The sequence below is a fragment of the Adiantum capillus-veneris genome, chromosome 6 (genome assembly GCF_014529385.1).
Source record: "Adiantum capillus-veneris isolate H3 chromosome 6, ASM1452938v2, whole genome shotgun sequence".
Classification (NCBI taxonomy): domain Eukaryota; kingdom Viridiplantae; phylum Streptophyta; class Polypodiopsida; order Polypodiales; family Pteridaceae; genus Adiantum; species Adiantum capillus-veneris.
The window spans coordinates 145,006,155-145,020,808 of record NC_140936.1 but is presented as its reverse complement, the minus strand read 5'-3'; the positions used below and the strand labels follow the sequence as shown (position 1 = coordinate 145,020,808).

The 14,654-nt window shown below is 40.3% G+C and overlaps 1 protein-coding gene across 2 annotated transcripts in view; it reads left to right on the top strand.

The window, feature by feature from the left end:
- Positions 1–1,406: 1,406 nt before the first annotated feature.
- Positions 1,407–14,654, top strand: part of LOC147456414 (toll/interleukin-1 receptor-like protein) — a 41,315-nt gene continuing 28,067 nt past the window's right edge. The window contains exons 1-2 of one of the 2 annotated variants that reach the window (XM_086514899.1): positions 1,407–1,831; positions 1,981–2,464. In XM_086514899.1, coding sequence (XP_086371025.1) covers positions 1,791–1,831; positions 1,981–2,464 — 525 coding nt within the window. In that variant the 5' untranslated portion in view covers positions 1,407–1,790. The remainder of the gene's footprint in view (positions 1,832–1,980; positions 2,465–14,654) is intronic. The other variant, XM_086514898.1, reaches the window with a different exon arrangement.

Below are 14,654 nucleotides of genomic sequence, written 5' to 3'. Positions count from 1 at the left end.
TTTTGAGTCTTCCCACAAGCATCCAATTTACCCTAAGCTTGACCATTGGACATAACCTTTGAATTTTGGAACCTTAGCATTTTGGAAGTCTTAATGGGCCGAACCTTATGGTCTTTGAAGCCCATCATTGCACATTGCTCTTTTGCAGATGCCCCTCCTTTGGATCCCTATTTTTCCTCCTTTGGATCCCTATTGTGATCGGTTTGCCAGCCTAACCAATATTCTAGCTTTTTCTCCCCTGGCACTTCTCCATATTAAAGGATCACTTTAACATGAGAAAATCATTTAGTTATGACAACGTACATGCTTAATGTAATAAAATGATCCCTTTTTCTTGAAAAACTTACGGATTTTTCTCTAAAATCAATTTAAAACCCCCTTCTACTAATATAATCTTGTTAAAAATTTAAAACTTTGGTAATTAAAACACCCATTCATTCACGTGGTAACATATATATATATATATATATATATATATATATATATATAAGAGGTGAATCCCTCGAGGACGGACGTCTGTAGCATAGCTATCTGGCACTGACATAATGCTAATACTCATGGAAGTGACTTGGATGTGGCACAAAGACTCCTTGAGGGTGTCAACCTCAAGAAGTGAACCTACGAATGACATCATCTAACGCACTAGCTCATAACTCCCAAATCTGGCAAACTGCCTATGTCCTATATCATCGCATTAGGTCGTCACATCATTTCGGCACTCAAACGAAGTCCAAATGCTACGAAACTTTAGGAGGATGTCTAAGACACCTAAGGCACAATATATCCGGCAAAGTTTTGTCGCAATTAGATGCGGTACCAAAATCATGATCCATCATGATCAAGGTCATAAAAACTGCAATAGAACATAACAGAAAGGTCGCTCTATGGCTTAGGAACACTCTCGTATGGTTGAAACGTCAAAAAACAACTATTAACGAATTCAAAACAACCGATTTAACTTGCTAACATACTGTCGCAAACCACAACAAAATTGACAATGATTACACTTAAATGAAAGAGCAGTATACAAGAAACACGTTGCAAGTTTCAAAATCGAAATGTGACCATTGGAGCTCAAAATATGATGATTACAAAACACGTGAGAGTAGCCTCTCTCACTCGTACTCTCAAAACTCAATCTTTCAATAATGATTATGTCTTTTTTCCACATTCAAAAATAAACTTTATAACTAAAGCTTCTTGGCCAATGATCGACTTTTCAAAGCTCATATTAAATGTTAGACTTTACAACTTAGATTTGCATACATAGATTCGTCAAATATCTGATTAAGATTAGAAGCTTTCTCATAATTACAAGGCTTCTCAAAAAATTAATGATGGATATTTAAAATTTTAGAGATCTTGAAGAATTGAAGAAGGGGTCGATTAAGAGGTCTGGTTCGAGTCTCGACTGCCAATGTAGGTAGCCTATGTACTTTTTCGTTGGCCGAAGCAGCTCAACGCTTCGCTTCCAGTCATTGCAGCTCCTGCCTTGAACTTTACACGCATCTCCCTCTTCTTCGCAGATCCTCAGGGTCGCTCCTCCATGTGCTCAGTCTACAACCACGACCGACCAGCTGCATAGCTAGCCGTCCATAGTCAGACGCGTCGGAGCGGACGTGTGACGTCATTAGCGACAGCCCCCTACCACTTTTTATGAACTGCCCCTACGACGTGTGTGACAACAGCCTTTCTTTATTAGCCACAGCTGCCACACCCCCCTACTCGAACTGCCCCCTTCAGTCGATGTCTTGCTGCAGGCAGTTTGGCCACCTTGGTAACTAGGGCGAATGGCCTCAAGCTCAAGTAGCTCTTCTAGTAACGACCTCAGGTATAACACCATCCACAAGTGTTCTCCATTTTGAGTTCTCGACTTCATCATCAGCTTTTGCAGGAAAGGTGTATGTGGGTCTGATTGTGTAGGGAGGACCCTTGTGCCTAGGTTCACTAAGACTCATCAAATGCTGGTAAATTTTGCAGCACGTATGACATCTTCTTATCTCACAGTGGTGCACAGAAAGGATTTGTAAACGGCTTGCAGAAGACGCTCCCCCTGATTTACATAGTCTTCTTCGACCGTGACAGTGGCAGCCTTCCACCAGGCTTTCCTTTTCCGCCTCGCATCTTCGAAGCCGCCAAAACATGTAAGCTGGCAGTGGTAGTGGTCTCCCAGGAGTTCATCTCTTCAAAATGGCCCATGTTAGAGCTCTGCACATTTGTTGAGAACTCTGTTCAAATTTTGCCCCTTTTCTTCAACTTGAAGCCTAACGACCTCAGAAAGAAAGAATGGGTTGCAAAATGGGAGAAGTATGCCACTGAAGATTCCCGCATCAACATGTTGGAATGGAAGAAGGCTGTGGAAAAACTGAGATCCATTAATGGGCTGGTGTTTGACCCTCTGGAAGGAGAGGTGGTCTTCACCAACATCGTTGTCAATACAATTGAGAGAATTCTTCCTTCCAAGGTAAGTTCCTTACTTCCTTCACATGTAAATATTTTATTTGACGATTTTGGCATAGTTGCACAGTAAGATCTTATCGATAACTGTGCTTTGCATGACCGTATTCTCAACGCTAAGCCACGTTGCAAAATCTCAGCAAAATTTTACAAGTTTAAGCATAAATTTAAATGGTAAACCCTTCAAACTTTTGACCTAAAATCTGGAAGAGTTTTTAAGTGTGTCCCGTTTTCTCTAGCTAGAAAGAAAGTCTTTGGTGAGCTTTGGTGCTTGTTGATCCAGCTTCCCAAACGCCTTTTAGCAAGGTCTCTAGGTTGTGAGCTTTCGGGGTACTTGGTTTAGAGACTTCATTGCCTCTTGAACTAGCAATAGCCGGTTGTCAGGTCATAATGTCATATGCGACACATCACTATGTAGGATAAGCAATCGCATATCTGATGCTCACTATTGGATGGGACGTGAAACTAATATAGAAGAGGCATCCAAAGGGCAAAGTTCAAAGGGTCTTTGAATCAGAAATGCTTTTTGAAGGGCTATCGGGGAATGTTCTTACTGTTGGTGTTGAAAGAAAACTTAATTTCATCAGCATACACGATTATTTTGTATGTGTTTTCTAAAGTTAAATTCTGAATATTTATTTATTTTTCTTAAATCTAGTACAGGGTTCTTCCTTTTCCTTTGGTTATTCTCGAGCTTTTAGCTGGCATAAATTGTAAGTTAAGACACATTTCTCCCCCCAAACATTGGTTATTGTGCTAGAGGCTTGACATTGCATAACTCTTTTCCCTTCAGTCTGTCTTATCTTTGCCTTTTGCTATGGTCACATTCTAATAATTGGGTGTTTTCGACACTCTTATATACAATAAATAGAGGATAGAGTATCCCCAGCAGATATACTAGACATTATCTTAGGAGAGATGGAAGGTTTCATCAGGTTATGAGAGATCACAACTACTGGTACAATGGATCTAGATAATGAGATGGTAGCAGGAGCGTGCACTTCAATGCGGATGGCTCCGAAGAGGCTCAATGCTGAAATCTGAAACGCTGATGGAACTAGCGAGGATCTGTAAACTCAGGCTGATCCAACGAGGGTGAATGCTGAAAACTCAAAATGCTAATACCTGTGACAGGGATCTGTGACATGCGGGCTGATCTGCCAAGGGGAATGCTGAAAACGCTGGCTGCCCCTTTGTGGGTACTGGTTCTGATGCTCAATAGAGAAGCCAGGCTCCCTTTATATTGCAGAGACAAGAGGTAGATCAGCCCAAGAGATCCCATGACTGGATTTTCTAAGGTTTATTCAAAGGTCACTCATTAATAATTTAATTTACTGATAAGAGGAGTTTCACATGCAATAAACTACCTAGCCAAGTTCTAATGACTAGAGTCCTACAATGCTAACACTCTTGATGCCTACTGCCGTGGAATGCCATGCCCTAAGTTTGGAAGGTGAGATCCAGAGGCGAGAACCTTGATGCTTGAGGATTCGGAATAAAGAACGGAAGTTCCTTGGAATAACCCTAGGAACCGGAAGTTGAGGCTTCCAGGAACCATCAAGTCTTATTTTAAAACGAACGTGGTAATATGTTCGGGTCAAGTGCTTGTATAGAATTCTCCTTAGTAATAAAGATACTAAGGGTGAATTTAGGCTTATCTTGGATTCATCTAGGTATATAAAGATTCTATTACGGAGGAAGGGGGGGGGGGGGGGGGGGGGGACCAACCCATCTTCCGGTCCCCATTATTGTGTCAATCTTCTCACTCTCTCTCTATATCCTCTGGCTTTAATATTATGTGAAATTCTATTATCTAAGTGTTGAGATGTAGAGAGAAAGAGAGAGACGAGACAAGAGACACACCATGTACGCTCTCCAAAGATTGATTCATATCGAGGATAAGATACAAATATATAGGTGAGACTAAGTTGAGTAGAGTGAGCCATATATAGCTCCAACACCCCCACTCAAACAAAGGTCTCTAGCTTTGGATGAGAAAACCCTTGGGGAGTTCAAGGGAAAAACCCAAGCCCCTATACAATGTGAAAATATGAACCAATGATGATGATGTAAAAGTGAATTGTGTATCTATGTACAAATATACAAGTGACTCAGAAATCACAGTGTGCAAGTGTTGATTGTGTATAGTGCATGGTACCTATAGGATTACAATGTCATATATACAAAGCTATCACAATAGCAAAGAAGCTAATCTAAAAAGAGTGAGGTCAGAGATCACAGTGTGCAAGTGTTGATTGTGTATAGTGCATGGTACCTATAGGATTACAATGTCATATATACAAAGCTATCACAATAGCAAAGAAGCTAATCTAAAAAGAGTGAGGCCGAATTAACTCCAAGCTCCGAGCGCAAGAGGGTGAAATGTGACTCGTTGAGGCCTTTGGTAAGAATGTTTGTAATCATCTGGTCACTTGGACAGTGTTCAATCATTATGGTGCCTTTGCGTATTTTATACCTGACATAATGATAATGGACAGCAATGTGCTTTGACTTATTATGTTGAACATAGTCTTTTGCAAAACTAATAGCATTCTGGTTGTCACACCGCAAGGGTGTACTAGAAAGAGGAGAGTGACTAATATCAATGAGCATTTGTCGAAGCCAGATTAGCTCACAAGTTGCAAGTGATGCCGCAACATATTCTGATTCAGTTGTAGAAACTGCAACACATCGTTGTTTCTTGTTGGTCCAAGAAACAAAACAATCATTTATAAAGAAGCAATTTCCACTAGTAGATCGCATAGATAAATGTGAGCTTGTCCAGTCTGCATCTATGTAAGTCAAAAGAGAAAGAGATTGCATGGAATCCGATGGCAGTTGTCATCGATAGACCAAACCAAAATCTGTAGTGCCTTTTAAGTATTTCAATACACGCTTTGTTGCAGACGAATGCTTAAGAGAAGGACGCGCAAAATGTTGTCCAAGATAATTAGCAACAAACAAAATATCAGGGTGAGTATTCATGCCAACAAATTGAAGACATCCAATCAAGTTAGCATGAGGTTGATTTGTGACAAGTTGACCGCCACTATTAGAAGTGTTCTTCGTAGAACTCACAAGACAAGGTGTGTTGGCTGAATCCGCTGATTCCATATCAAATTTTTGAATAGTATGTGCAATAAACTTTGATTGTCGAAGGAATAAAATACCTTTTGTGTGGTTCCTTTGAATCTGAATGCCAAGACACGAGTGAATCTCTCCCAAATCCACCATATCAAATGCAGAAGACAATAACTTTTTCACTTGTTGAGGAAATCCCAAATCATTGGAAACAAGGATGGTATCATCCACATAAAGAGCAAGAATCACAAAACTGCTACCTGGCGCTTTATATGTATAAGTTGGAGTCAGAAGAGCAAGAGATGAATCTTTTAGAGGTGAGAAAAAGATTAATTTTGTATACCAGGCTCGCGAAGCTTGTTTGAGACCATATAGTGCCTTATGGAGTTGAGCAACAAGATCTTTCTTCTTTACCTGGAATAACAAACCCTTCTGGCTGTTCCATATAAATTTCCTCTTCCAAGTCACCATTAAGAAAAGCAGTTCTCACATCCATTTGATGAGTCTCTAAATCAAATTGAACAGCAAATACCAATAAAACTCGATTACTTGTAATGCGAACAACTGGTGAAAAGGTCTCTTGATAATCAACACCAACAACTTGGGAGTAACCTTTTGCAACTAAACGTGCCTTGAACTTGTCAAAAGATCCATCTACTTTTACCTTTGTCTTATACACCCACTTACACTTAATAGCTGTACGACCGGGAGGTAGTTCAGTTAGTAACCATGTACCTTTAGAGATAAGGGAATCGTACTCTGTTTCCATAGTCTTTTGCCATTGATCCTTTGTGGTGAGAAGATAGCTTCATTATAAGTAATGGGATCTTCAGAAGTAGACAAAGCATTATCAACAATATCGTCATCATAAACATGACATAAGCCATGATCAAAATAAAAAGACAGATCAACAAAAATATCAATATCATCATTGGAAACATTCAGAATGGATGGTTGTGAAGAGGAAAGCTCCTCTATAGGAAGAGTTTCATTATTTGAAAGAAATAGAAAAGCCTGAAGCAATGATTTAGTATCATTAGAATCATCCATGGACCATGAACCTCCCATAAGCTGTTCGTTAAAAGTAGCATCACGATTCACAATTACTTTCTTGGAGGAAGGGTCATAGAATTTGCAGCCTCTGGAAGTGTCAAAATATCCAATAAAAATAACTTTAAGACCAGGAGCATCAAGCTTTATTCGTGTTTCTTTGGGAACATGAATATAAGCAATACATCCAAAGGTTCGAAAATGAGGTACAGAAGAAATTTCATCTGTTCATGTTGTGATGTGATGGCTATCTTACCAGAGGGTGCAGTAGTAGGAAGATGATTCTGAATAAATACTACTGTCAAAGTAGGCTTAACCCCAGAAAACACGAGATAACCAAGAATGAATCAGCATACATCTTACAACATTGAGAATAGTGCGATCTTTTCGGTTAGCAACGCCGTTCTGTTGAGGTGAATATGGGATAGTGTGTTCATGATGAATTCCACTGTCAGCACAGTAACTCATAAATTCTCGAGAAACATATTCGCCTCCATTATCACTACGAAGCTTCTTGAGGCGACGACCAGTTTGAAGTTCCGCAGCCTTGTGGAATCGTTTGAAAACAGATAAAGCCTCAAATTTTTGTCTAAGTAGAAATACAGTCGTATATCGTGAGAAATCGTCAATGAAGGTAATGAAGTAGCGGTATTGTGATCTCGAAGAAGGTAGAGGTCCATATATATGAGTGTAAACAAGATCCAATATGTCATGAGAATGAGCTGTATTTGAGAGAGGAAAGGGTTTACGATTATATTTTTCAAGAGCACAAAACTCATAAATTTCCATTTAGGGATGAGCTTTAAGATCTATGCCATGAACAAGATCACAACGCTGAAGATCAAGGACTTTTGAGAAATCAACATGAACAAGCCGATGATGCCATACTTTGCAATCATGATCACCTGGAGCGATGAAAACATTTGCTACAACATTATTAAAAGAGAGTTTAAACAAATTACCATTTCGAGGAGCAGTGGGTATAGTTTGTCCATCTTTCTCAATTCGGCATTTGGTATGATCAAATCCAACAAAGAGACCAAGATCAACAAGTCTAACAACTGAAAGAAGATTATGTTGAAGATCTGGTACAGGTAATACTCCTCGCAAAATTTGAGTAGAAGAAGATAAGGTACCAAGATATAAATCTCCAATACCCTTTACTTGACAAGTCGCATCATTAGCAAGATAAAAACACGTTGAACTGGTAGTGGATGGTAGTTATGGAGCCACTTAGACTGATATCTCATATTTCTTGTAGCACTAGAATCGACAATAAAAAGTGATCCATCACGTACATGAAGTATTCTATCTGGAGCAATTGAACGTAGGACGCAGCTTGTTTATGGTACAATATTATTTCGATGTTCAATAGTAAATGCTCTATTACAATCTGTATCGAATCGACACTTATAGCACATATGAGTGGGATGATCAGATCGTCCACAATATTCACAAGAAGAAGAAGAATCTCTAGATAAACGTGGTTGTTTAGTGGTAATATTGTGTTCTTCATTATACTGACATGCCCAACAATCATCTTTAGTATGGTCATTTCTGTTGCAGTAAGAACATTGCTTATTAGGGAATTTGAGACGAGAAAAAATATTACTGCGATGGCCACCTCTACGGTTTCCTCATTGAAATGGACGCCTTCCAGCATAACATTATGTCGTTCTTGATGTTGAGAGTATTCAATTAAAGACATACATGCTTAGTCGAAATCAAGACCATCTTTATTAGAAAGAATGGTAACAATGTTATCATAAGAAGAGTCCTTCATGGTGTCAAGGAGAAGTGTAATCAGTTGTTTTTGTGGAACAGGATCATCGGCAACAGCAAGTCTATTGATAATGAATTTGAAAGACTCAATATGTCCCGTCATGGTAGTACCAACTTCATATTGTAACTTGTTAAGCAAACCTCTCAAATTAAGTATTTCTGTAACAGATTTCTTTTGCAATAAAGTACTTCCATATGTCGTGAAAAGTAGATAGTTCATACACATTAAGCAAAAGGGAATCGGTAAGAGCAGAAAGAATATACCGACGAGCTGCTTTATCATGTCGTTGCCAATCCGTATACGCAACATGCCAATCTTCAAATACAGGTCCTTCAGTGATAAGCACGTTGTCATGATCCGTATCAACAGGTTGAGACGGACATACATGATTTCTAAGGACAATATCAGAGAGTTTATCGCCTTCAAGAATTAACATCATCTTTGCTTTCCAACCTGGAAATCCTTGGCCTTGGAAAGGAGGAACAGGACGTTGGCTAGAAGGAAAACCGTTGACGAGAATAGTCATAGCCATATCTGGTTGTGAGAAGACATATAAGATAAGATTGCAGAATCTGCACATCATATATAGTGAAGGCTGCAATTGAGGACGAGAGAAATATGACGACTGTGTACTGTCAACAATGAACACAAGAAGGATGCTCAATAAACGTCAAAATATGTGAGCGACGTTACCCAAAAAAGTAAGAAAGAGGAGACATTAATAATAAAAGAGTCCTCAAAATAGAGTGACGTGAGACGCGTCGTGAGACTGAAGATTGACGGCCGCAATATGAATAGCAAAAAGCTAAATTTGCTCGAAAAGTAGATACCAAAATTAGAAAAACGATCGCGGACGCTTCACAAAGACGTACGAGGACGAAACCTGTGGCAAGCTCGATTGTAGTAAAAACAACATAACTTTCTGTTGCAAACTTCAATTGATGCAAATCTAGTAAATCGAAGAGCTCGAGGAGACAAAGAAGTTTTGGATGAAAAGTGCCATTTTGCTGCACTCCATTGCGCTTTTTCCGTTTCTCCAAATTTTAAGCATTAGACCCCCAAAAATTGCGACGAAGTTTAGGGTGTCAAAAGACAAATCAACAAGAAAACGTAATCAATGATTCATTATATAGATTAGCAATAAACACCACACAAAACACTAATCATATTCTTCTTAACACAAAACAATCACAATTAACAAGAATCAATTTAAAAAAAAAGATTTGTAGCAATTCTGAATCTTACATACGAATCGCATACACATACTCTATTTTGTCACCATGAATTGAATCATCACGTGGTCATTACAGCTCTGATATTATGTTGAGATGTAGAGAGAAAGAGAGAGATGAGACAAGAGACACACCATGTCCGTTCCCAAAGAGTGATTCATATTGAGGACAATATACAAATATATAGGTGAGACCAAGTTGAGTAGAGTGAGCCATATATAGGTGCAACACGAAGTACATTTTATATTGTTATGCGCTCCCGTTTGTGACTTTGTTACCAGAGCATAGTCTCCTCTCTTTCTCCGTAAAGGAGGATCACTCTGGCAAGATATAGGAAGAAGCCATGACGAGGCAAGAGAGAATTAAGCGGTCAGAACCCCAATCCTGCAGGAAAAGCTCGTAGAGTTGGAATTTCTTTTCCTCTCTGCAGGAAGTCGACAAGACTTGGGATTCTTTGAGAAGGCGACAAGAGCATGATGCTCAAGAGCCTAGAGAATCCGAGGAGTGGGATGCTCAAGATCCTTCAGAACCTAGAAGTGAGCCAAATTTAGAGAAATTTGAAAGAATTTTCCTTATCATCTATTGTTTCACCTCATTCCTCTTGCAGTATATCCATGAACATCAAATCCAGAACCATAGCCAAGAAATCCCGTCATTTCGTGAAGAATATAAAGGTCTCTCGACCTAAGAACACCCGAGTCAAGTTTGATACTTTTGATGCAAGGGAAGATGTTCCGAAAGTTATCGCTTTCATTTGATAGTTTGAAGTTGCCTTTGCAAACGGTAATTTCTTAGAAGCATCGCAGATGATGCATGTGACCAAGCATCACAAGGGGATTGCGAGTACTTGCTGATATACTAAAGCTCTCCAATGAATACAAAGCAAGACTTGGATTCAATTCAAGGCTGAAATTTTTGATTTTTTTTTTTCCTCTACGCTTTGAGAAAGGTATCTAAGAAGATTGGCATCGGTTTGCCCAAAAGAAGCACAAGCGAGTTACGGATTACGTGAATAGGTATTGATTTACTCTTTCACCGGTTGCTCCATTCTGGAGTCTCTCTGAGAAAGAAATTCAACGAAGGATTTTCCCGAACTTCCTAGAAGCATTTCCGCAGGATACTTTGCAGCGGATGGTGGAGTCAATAGTACAAGTTGAAAGTGTACATGTCACTGTACATAGAATCTAATCCCCGCAGTGGGACCGGAACCATTGACCATAGAAACAACAAATTTTGGTTACCTCTCCTCGCTCTATGTCCATGCCCCCTACCCGGTTAGGGAAGATATGGTAGTGCCTTTTGCACAAGTGAATGGACACTCTCTTTATGAGGGAAGGAGCAAGAGCCGGCTAAGGCCTGTGCTCGTAGAATTCTAGATTTGAAATCCCAGTTAATCTGATGAGTGGGTTTGTGCGCTCTGGAACCAAGTCGAGGAATCATCTGCTTGGACGTGTTTGCGCTGAGAATCTTAAGAAAGGAAGGAAATCTTCCGAGTTCACAAAAGCTGTAACACAGCATGAGTATCAACTCTTGGGCACATGGATAACGCCAAGGTAGGATCCATATGTACGTACAGATCCGTACGGTATGTTTTTTTTGGGGTTTTTCCTTGGAGTGATATTTATGAATGTTTTATCAAGTACAGACCGTATTGTAGGTTTTTGGCCTTTAAAAAAAAAACATACAAATTTTACGTACTTAACAACTCTATCCAGTCACTACTATGTACAGGTCGTGCCGAATATGTACCGTACCTTACATACCTTACCACCGTGGATAACGCATGAAGATGTAGACCTTGTTGTCAAGGTGAGTCGACTACCAGTCGAATTTTTTTCTGCTAACTAGATTGAGATGAGTCAATTTCCTTTTAGGAAGTGGATTGACAATTGAGATACCTCTCTTGAGTGCCTTTTTGCGCGCCATGATATTATGACACAAGAATCTCTATGCGAGATGTGTTTGGTCCCTCCGCGCTTCTCTATTGAGAAGGGATTTACTGATGGTCGTACGCTATGTGGTTTGACCACTAAAATCGCAAGTTATGATTGCAGTATATGCTACTCCATACGCAGGTCGAGTAATATTCGTATAGTGTTGGATTGAGCATGAACTATTTTGTTCTTGTGCGTAATGATCAGTGCGTAATGATCAGCTAAGCGTTCCAAATTGGAAAGAGCTGCTTTAATGACATCCTTGAGATTCAAAGCAGGTTCGCTCTATTGCGAACCGAGTTTGAACATACGTTCAAAGAATGCTAGGGCTAGAATTTTATCTGCCTAGGATTTTGCAAGCCGCCATTGATACTTGCAAGATGAATCATTTTTGATGACCTCCACGAGGAAGAGACGATAATGGGTTGGTGGTAACACCGCAGGAGGGAAAACACAGAGAGAGGCGCTCCATTGCACAAAGGATTTTCCGATCGAAACAATCGAACTACACTGAGCAAACGACAACAAGAACTCTCTCTAGTGAGATGGCAGACTCTATTTGCCAAAGGAAGACATCCTCACATGAGATTAATGCTCTATGTTTTGCTCAGGACTAACAATGCAGGATCACATGCAAGGACCAATACCTAGATTGATTTCTAGGAAGATTATTCTTCTCGAGGTTGAGAAGACGGAATTGAGTTAACAGATCCTCGAATAAGGAAACTTCTGATTTGTTGGAAAGATGTGAATGACGAGCTTCTACCTGACTCGTAAGACTAATGATTGGTGAAAAGATATCCTCGAGGCACCAGAGGAAGGACATGAATTTGTCCTAATGAAGTTGGATACCCCATCTACTTTCAAACTCTTGAGTCTTGAGAGCTTGAGGGTTTGGATTATCTAGGAGAGGATGGGAAGGATACCCACCTTCCCCCCCAATGAAGCTTGTAAGTTGTGCCATATTGATGGCGCTTGAGTCTTGAGGCTCGAGCCATATTGATAGCTTTTAAAGAAAAAAGGACCCCCGCCCCTCCCTTGTGTTACCCTTGAGAGGTTTGAAATCTCCCCCAAATTGCCACCTCTCTCACTTTATCTCTGTCTCTCTACTTTTTTTTCAATTTTGCTGCCCGTTCTGCCAGGCCCTTCCGGATGCTCGTTTTGCCCGTCCGCCTATTCCAGCTGCCCGTTCTGCCCGTTCCCTTGTTGCGTTTCGGATCCGGAACACTTCCGTTCTCGACACCGTTTCGGCGCACAGAATCGGTCGGACGCCGTTTTGGTACGATTACCCCCCGTTCCACCCGCTCCGTGTTACTATGGTTCAGGTGCACCTCTACACTTGAGGACAACTGTTTATAAGTGAGAGGGATGTTGCTGAATTCGCTTTATGTGATAGAAAAATAATTTTGAATGAATTATTGGATTTATAAGTGAGGGTTTTCTCGCTCCGATGTCACAAAATGATGACGTGGTATGATCGCTCGATTGGACCAGATGACATGGCAGGTTGTACGGGGATTCAGCTAAAAGCGCTGACATGTTGACATGGCTGCTGTACGGATTTTCCGCAAAAAGGCGTTGACATGTTGACGTGGCTAATGTACGGATTTCGACCAATTGCACTTGTTGCTTTTTGGCAGTTTTTGGGATGAGGGGTTTTTGAGACAATTTGCTTTTGAGTTTACTGCTTTTGGGGCATCCCTTGTAAGAATAAATAGACCCTTGGGGCCTCACTCTGCAGAGCATCTGGACGTAGAGTCTGAGAGCAGAGGTCCTGCGGGCGTTGTACTTTGCTCAAGCATTGATATAAAAAATAAATACTGAAAGGGGCGACAGATTTTGGGGCCAATACCTTTGGGCATAGAACTACGCCGGGCCGTGTCGACTCAATTTTAAAGTGAAAACACGAGGCGTGTGCTTTTCTCAAAGCAAGAGTTCCTACCGGATGAGATGGCTACACAGGGATCTAGGTGCATCAAGACTTCTGGACGGATGAGACGACTAGATGATTGAAACACTGTGCTCGATATGAACCAAGTGTGTGATTTGTGAACTGCATGTTCAATGAATAAAGAACTTTGAAATGGAAATTCCCTAAGATGAATCTGATCTACTTATGCGATTAATGTTTTCTGGAAGATCTTGCTATTTATGTGTAGATAACCGGCGAAAATTGAGAATGAGATCATGATGAATTCAGAACAATGACAGCTCCAAAATGAGCCTGATAACAATAAGAATCATAAATTTTGAATCATGATGAATGATTGAATGGAACTCTCGTGAGCGTATCAAGAGTTCTTGAGGGATTAGATAGCCACACAACTAGAACTGAATGATTGAAACACTTTGTTCAGTATGAACTCACTGTGTGATTGATGGATTGGAATTCTCGGAAAGGATTGCTCACACATGATTGTGTTTGAGGGGAGATAAAATGATTGACGAAATGACTGCAGCATTTCGATCTCGAGAAATCTACGGACATAATTGCAATATAGGATTAGTTAATCCGGCATCAGTGAGGTCCAATGCGGATGTAGAAGTTCAGTAGACACTATCACAAGGCGGGCACCACGTGCCAATAGAAAAGAACAGACTGAACAGACTTTTAGCACTTCAATAACAATTGAACTGAAAGAGAGAGACGACACGCGACACTGAGTGGTGGAATTCCACCCCAGAGAGTATTGGCCCCAAACCTCGGCGTCCCTTTCAGTATTTCTTTATATTGCATCATCAAAGTACAAGCTGGTACTCCAGACTCTGCACCTTGTACAGAAAGCATACCAGAGAATGAGCCCTAGCCTCATATTTAAAGGCCCTTGGCCTAAAAAGCAATTTACATGAAAAGTTTTCAAACTCAAAAGCTTCTGATCCAAAAAGAAATGCCAAAAGCTTCCAGTGTAAATCACGGAAATCCGTACAGCCTGCCACGTCATCAGCCAACGTAAAATGTGGAAATCTCCTTGCTGCCCTTAGGGTTAGGGTTAGGGTTAGGGTTTTTGCAGTTTTAGGGTTTTTGGCAACAGAATTAGGGTTTGTAGGTTTTAGGGTTAGGGTTTCTAAAATTAGGGTTTCGACACGTCAGCAGTTTGTTAAATCTCCCCTTCTTGA